The sequence below is a fragment of the Mustela putorius genome, unplaced genomic scaffold (genome assembly GCF_011764305.1).
Source record: "Mustela putorius furo isolate JIRA1106 unplaced genomic scaffold, ASM1176430v1.1 tig00000196_pilon_pilon_pilon, whole genome shotgun sequence".
NCBI classification, from domain to species: domain Eukaryota; kingdom Metazoa; phylum Chordata; class Mammalia; order Carnivora; family Mustelidae; genus Mustela; species Mustela putorius.
Genome location: NW_025421310.1, coordinates 5,443,545 through 5,450,792, shown reverse-complemented (window position 1 = coordinate 5,450,792; position 7,248 = coordinate 5,443,545). Strand labels below are relative to the sequence as shown.

At 45.6% G+C, this 7,248-nt stretch overlaps 1 protein-coding gene across 1 annotated transcript in view; it reads left to right on the top strand.

The window, feature by feature from the left end:
* The first annotated feature begins 687 nt into the window (after positions 1–687).
* NLRP2 (NLR family pyrin domain containing 2) overlaps positions 688–7,248 on the top strand; it is a 50,461-nt gene continuing 43,900 nt past the window's right edge. Inside the window, 2 exon segments of the mRNA XM_045077263.1 lie at positions 688–987; positions 3,752–3,825. Coding sequence (XP_044933198.1) covers positions 696–987; positions 3,752–3,825 — 366 coding nt within the window. The 5' untranslated portion in view covers positions 688–695.

The following is a 7,248-nucleotide window of genomic DNA, read 5'->3' as shown; positions in this document are numbered from 1 at the left end:
TGCTGCTCCACAGCTGGCTGGGAGCTTGCGGGAGACCCCACGGTCTATCTTCAGTCGCTTCAGATTCACTTCTCTGTATGTTGTACCTTCTGGAAAGTGGTTGATTTTCTGTTCATAGAATTGCTGCTCTTCTCTTCAGTCTCCTGTTGAGTTTGTAGGTGTTCAGAATGGTTTGATAACTATCTAGCTGGACTTCTGCAACCTGATGTCATCTCCATCTCGTACTCCTCCACTATCTTGCTTCTCCTCTCTGAGATGTTGTCAACTTAAGACTGTTCTGTAGTCAAGGTCCATAAACATACTAAAATGACAACATGTCAGGTTGCTCCAGAGAGCTAAAGTGGTTAGTTCTCATTAGTTCATTTGTACACCAAATTTACTAAAAACTAACAGATGATCTGCTAGGTCCAGGAGATGGATCTGTGAGGACTTGATACCTACCCTCAGAGATTTGCACACTCTCAAAAGGTTCCCAGACTCCCAAAATGGGAATCACTGTGTCAAGGCAAAAACTAAGGGGGTTGTGAGTGAATTTTCCCTCTTCAGGGGAGTTGGTTTCCAAAGCAGCAGGCTGAGCAGTGAGAATTGCCCAGTTCCTGGCACAAAGGCAACCAGTGTTTAAGACAGGAGTACCCATTCATGGTCTCTTCTTTCTTCCCTTGATTATTCTTTAATGTCTGAAGCTCAGATCTTTCATGCAGGACAAGATGCAACCTTATGCACAGCTGGGTTTCAACCTTCAGCCCCTCCTGGAGCGGCTCAGCCAAGATGAGCTGAGCCAGTTCAAATCTCTGTTGAGGTCCCTTTCCCCACAAGAGGAGTTACAGCACATCCCTGTGACAGAAGTAGAGGAGGCTGATGGGAAGCAACTGACAGAAATTCTCACCAATCGCTGCCCCAGCCACTGGGTAGAGATGGTGACCATCCGGGTCTTTGACAAGATGAACCAAACAGATCTTTCTGAGAGAGCAAAGGATGAGCTCACAGGTAAGTAGAAACTAGCCCACAAGGTGTCCCAGGAGGAAGGAGGAGAGCCTCCAGAGTTTTACATATGTAGGAATAACACTGAGCCTTGGAGAGGCCACCTGTCCTGAACCCAAGTGCTAGACTTTCCTAAAGTCTGGTGGTATCTCTCATTCTAGCTATTTCTACTCTACCCTGGGATTGTATACCTTCCCACCTCAGTCTATATCCCTTCTCTCGTCCAAGACAATTCCTGGAGTATATTCCGGATCCCATTCTCTCACACATCCAAGGTGTTAAATTATTACACACCCTCTGGTTTTCAGCTCCCACTCATGTTTCCTTCCACACACTCACAGAAACAAACCCCTACCTTCCTTTTGATCAGCTATAGCATTTGGGGCTGGGTGAAGAGACCTCCTTTGTATTGCACGATATTTAGCTGTACCTTTGGGACCCTAGTGCTAGCGTCCCAGCACCTCTACCCGTTAGATACTAGCAGCACACACCTCTCACTTGAAACAACCAAAAATGTCTCTAGACACCGCCCAGTGTCCCCTAAGTGGAGCACTGAGTTGTAGGTCAGCGGTTGTCAGCTTTCACTCTTCTGGGCAGTCCTCTCAGGAGCTTCAATGTGCTGATGTCCAGAACCAATCACCAGAGACTTTGAGCTAAATGATCTGTGTCTCCCCCAGATGTGGATTTCTTGAGAGCTTCCCAGTGATGCCTGCGTGCACCCAAGCCTGGGCTCTGCTGCCTAACAGTGGCCATATGCAGTTAGTGCCCAATGGGCATGAGGTTGGTTCTGTTCAGGCGTGCTACCAGGCTAGGACACACATGGGCTTTTAACTGCATGGGTTAATGTACTATCTCATGAGCCACTCTTACACTGACTACACATCAAAGTGATAGCATTTTATTATTTTTATATTTTTAATATTTTTTAATTGTGTTAGTCACCATATGGGACATCACTAGTTTCTGGTGTATTATTCCATGATTCATTGTCTGCCTATAACACCCAGTGCTTCATGCAATCTGTGCCCTCCTTAATACCCATGACCGGGCTCACCCATCCCCCACCATGCCTCCTCCGCTCTTGAGACCTGTTTGATTCCTGGAGCCTATAGTCTCTGGTTCATCTCCCCCTCCGATTTCCCCTTCATTTTCCCCTTCCTTCTCCTAATGTCCTCCATGCTATTCCTTATGTTACACAAGTAAGTGAAACCATATGATAATTGACTTTCTTGGCTTGAATTAGTTCATTTAGCATAATCCCCTCTAGTTCCACCCATACTGATGCAAAAGTTGGGTATTCATCCTTTCTGATGACTGTGTAATATTCCATTGTGTCTTAGTTACATAAAAATTATGAAAGTCCGTTGTACCTCTTTAGACCTTTCATTGTGTGGCTACTAGAAAATACAAAGTTACATAGGTGAGAGGTGTTATATTTGTTTTGGAGAGCACACTGTTCTAGAGAACATTTTCTCTCTTGTTCTTCAGCAAGGGTATTCAAAGGCTCTTCCTTACCTACCATTTTCTTTTTCCGTAAAAATGGCCTGTTTTATTCCATCTAGAGATCTGTTTTTAGCTTACTGTTCCTGGTCTTCAATGGACAGGGGAGGGTTTTCACTCCCAGCTGGCCTCTGGAGATTATAAATTTGGAAATAGCATGAAGAAACTCCAAGATGAGCAGCTAAAAGGGTCTGGCTCTGAAAAGTGTGAGTTTTCCCACCTCCTCCTCTCCCAGAAGCAGCTGTGGAGTCTCTTGGAACAAGCCTCCAGAATTAGATAAGCTACCTCATTTACTTCTTATGTGAGACTTTGAAATTCAGGAGCTTGTTTTAATTAGACAAAACATGGTGCTGAGCACTAAGAATTCAAGGAAAGCCAAGCCCTTCTCTCTGCAGCCATCCCAGTGGATGAGGAGGGAGACCAGGGGAGCTCCATGAGCTGGTATTTATACCAGAAGTCAGTAAATGCACACAGAAGCAGGAAAGTAAGAGCTTTCCTTGGAATCTGGACAGGCTGGATTTTAGCATGACCTACAGCAAGGACTGGCCAACCAGACTCCCAGACCAGCTCCAGCCTGCCATGTACTTTTGACCTTCCCACAAGCTAAGAACTGTTCTTGTATTTTTAAATGGTTGGGAGGATCAAAAGACTGCCTTACAGCCTATGAAAATCATAGGAAGCTTAAACTTCAGTATTCATAAATGAAGTTTTCTTTGCATGTGGCATGCTTATTTGCTTATATGTTACCTATGACAGCTTTTGCTTTACAAGGGCAGAGATGAGTGGTGTGGCCTGAAAAGCAGGAAATGTTTACTGTCTGGCCCTTTGCAGGAACTAGAAAATTAAGTTTGCTAACCCCAGCCAAAAGGATTTTTGAATTAGTGATTATGAACATTCTCCCCTCTCCATATCCCAAATCACCAGTATCCTTAGTGATAAGACTTGGGCTCAAGGCAATAGTAAATGGGAGTGTGGTTTGAAAAGCAAAGGCACAACCATTGATAATCTCAACCTAGATGTCCTGACTTCTTCTATCAATACACAAGTGCCAAAGGGTTCTACAATGATGACCTAACCAAATGTCAGAAGGAGACTGGTGGTCCATCAGATCTTACACTTGGCAATACCGCCAAGTAGGTATTCATTCCAGTAAGTGTTCAGACTAAAAGCGTGGAGAATTCTTTATTCAGAATCCTGCTCTTGGCTTTTATGACCTTGTTGCCTTTGCTCTGTGGCTTGTTGAGGATTATTTTTTCTTCCATTCTTTCAGAATTCTTGCTCTTCTGCCTCATCTTCAAAAGGAATGACTGGCTGGCCATTTTCTCACTCAGCATCCTGGTCCTGGTTGATATCCTTTGGAGTCTTATTGGCTATTTATGTCCTGATGCCTTTGCAAAGGCTATCTTTACACCAGCATTTCTCCCTGAACTTTAGATGCCTACAGCCAACTACCTCCTGGGATTCTCTTCAGAACTCTCCCAGACTCACCACTTCTTTATCCAGTGTTGAGCTTATAGTACTCCCTCTCCCATCAGGACTCTACTGTATTCCTACATCCCCTCCCAGGACAGTTTGGTTTTATCTACCTCATCAGAAACCAGAAGGTTAATCTGTGAAAGCTTTGTGATGGCCTCAAGACAGAGCAAGGGTACACACATTTCTCTCACTGTATTCATTTCTCTCACTGTGTGAACTTGACTGGAGCCTCCTGGGACAAATCCACCATGATGAGCACTCTAGGACGTGCAGCCTTCTTGAACACCACCCCCACCACAGTCACAGTCATTCCTTTTGTTTAACTACACCCCTGAATATACCCTCAGGGCATAATGTCCTTGACCTTCTCTGGAGCTAGAACTGTGGCACACACCCATTCTTACTCTCCTCCGGGTAGACCCCCATTAGCACTCCCAGCCTCTAGGGCTATGGAAGCAGGGTCGTGGAGATCAGCTGGTCTTGCAGCTACCAAATACATACTTCTGTCCCCTTATTAAACAATTTCTTGGGGCCACCTGGGTGGCTCATATAAGTGTTATCCTTCAGCTCAGGGTCCTGGGATAGAGCCCCATGTCCTGCTTCCTACTCAGTGGGGAGTTTGTGTCTCTCTCTCCCTTTCCCTCTGCCTGCTGCTCCCCTACTTGTGCTCTTTCTCTGTCAAATAAAATCTTTAACCATTTGTCGTCAGGCTGGACTGGTCAGCCTTTTTCTTCAGTCTTACAGCTCCTTGGTCTTTGGAGATGATTGTGCATACAACGCCCTCTCATGAGACAGTCACTGTGTGTTCTCAACCACATAGGAAGCCAGAAAAGGCATGTAAGCCCAAGATCGTGGCCTGACACAATCTTCTCTCCCATAGAATGTTAAGATCCTTTTTATGTCATCTGGGCTTATGTATGAGATGCAGTTGTCAAACATAAGTCTTCTTGAAGTCCCACTCTCTCCCCAGACGGAAGTCTCAATAGAGAAGCCTATAATGGCCCCTCTTTTCTCAGGGTTCACCAGGAATCCAGAACCAAAATGTGCAAACTTGGAAGAAACCCAACAGTGTGCAGAAGGAAAGGAGCCAGGTTGGTCAGTGTTGGAGCGAGCCAAGCCACAACTACCACATCCTGTTCTGTCCTCTGCACCCTCCTTTTGTAAGCTCCATCCCCCCCCCACACCGCACATCCTTTCCTCCATGGTTTATAATCCCCAATAGTCTCACAGAAAATGCCTTCCTCCCTCACTTAGGAACAAAGCAGGGAAAGGACCCTTGGAAAGTACTGGATTTCTTCAGTTCACAGAAAATTAGTGCACTATATGGAGTTTCTCTTCAATTTTTCAATTTCAGTTGCTCAGACTTTAGGAAATTCAACTCCCAGATGAGAAAGTTGAGATGTGCTATATGTACATCCAGCACTCTGGTCCCTTAACATCACTGAGTGCCTAAAGTCAGCTGGGTAGTATTGTTTGTTAATGGCTCTGGTAAAGTACAATCTGCATATCCATAAATTTCATTCAAATTAAATGTGCTACTACTAACTTTCAGTAAACCTACAGAATTTCCCAACCATCACCACTATCCAATTTTACAACATGGACATCACCCCCAGAAAGTTCCCTTGTGTCCACACGTGGTCACTCCCTAGTCTCTGTCCGCCAGCTCCGGGCAACCATTATATTATTGTGTCTCTCTAGATTTGGCTTTTCTGGACACATGGTCTTTCCTGTCTGCCTTTCATCACTTACCATAATGTTTTTGAGGTTTGTCCCCATTGTTGAGTGTGTCACTGACTTGCCATCCATTTTTATTACAAAATGATACTCCATGGTGTGGCTATGCCACACTTGATTGTCCATTCGTTGATGGATGGATGGATATCTGAATTTTTTCTACTTTCTGGATGTCTTGCATCACGTTGCTATGCTTGGTGGGCTAGTCTTGACATACGCGCATTTTCACTTACCTTGGGCAGATTCTCAGGAATCGTCTGGTATTCCACACAGGCATGATCTCATTGCTTACTCAGACAATGGAGCAGCTGTACTGGGTTGGGATTCCCTGGTGTGTGGTCTAGACCAGCAGGAAAGATGGATGAGTAGCTTCAATGGATCACATTGAGTTTTGATGGAGCAACTTGAAAAAATATTTCTTGTTATGGGTCTAGAGAGGGCAGGCAGGAAACTTGGTTTAGAAGGTCATTTGCTGAGTAGCAAGCTGAGACTGCTTCAGCTAGCCGGAGATCAGCTAGATAGCTTATCTAAAGATTGCAAACACCTGAAAATCCATCGGCAGATCGAAGAGAAGAAGAACAGCAATTCTGGAAACAGAAAAACAACCACTTTCTGAAAGGTAGGACCGGCAGAGAAGTGAATCCAAAGCGACGGGAAGATAGACCCCGGGGGGAGGGGCCGGCTCCCGGCAAGCGGCGGAGCAACCGCGCACAAAATCAGGACTTTTAAAAGTCTGTTCCGCTGAGGGACATCGCTCCAGAGGCTAAACCGGGGCGAAGCCCACGCGGGGTCAGCGTGGCCTCAGGTCCCGCAGGGTCACAGAAGGATCGGGGGTGTCTGAGTGTCGCAGAGCTTGCGGGTATTGGAACGGGAAAGCCGGCTACAGAGACAGAGCCGACAGTAAGCTCGCAGCTCCGTGTTACCTTGAACCGGTCGCAGGCTCGGTGAGCTTGGAGCGCGGCCGGAGGTCAGGCAGACGGGAGTGACTGGGCGCTGTTCTCTGAGGGCGCACTGAGGAGTGGGGCCCTGGGCTCTCGGCTCCTCCGGGCCGGAGACCAGGAGGCCGCCATTTGTATTCCCGTCCTCTGGAACTCTACGGAAATCGCTCAGGGAACAAAAGCTCCTGAAAGCAAACCCGAGCGGATTACTCACCCCGGCCCGGGTAAGGGCGGTGTAATTCCGCCTGGGGCAAAGACACTTGAGAATCACTACAACAGGCCCCTCCCCCAGAAGATCAACAAGAAATCCAGCCGAGACCAAGTTCACCTACCAAGGAGTGCGGTTTCAATACCAAGGAGAGCAGCAGAATTCCAGAGGAGGAGAAAGCCAAGCACGGAACTCATGGCTTTTTTCCTGTGATTTTTTTTAGTCTTGCAGTTAATTTAATTTTTTCTTTTTCATTTTTTTTTTCTCGCCTTCGGGTAAAATTTTTTTTTTTAACTGTTACCTTTTTCTTTTTTAACGATTTTTTACTAGTTTATCTAATATATATATATATATATATTTTTTTTTTTACATTTTTCTTAGGTGTTTTCTTTTTTTAAAAATTCTTTT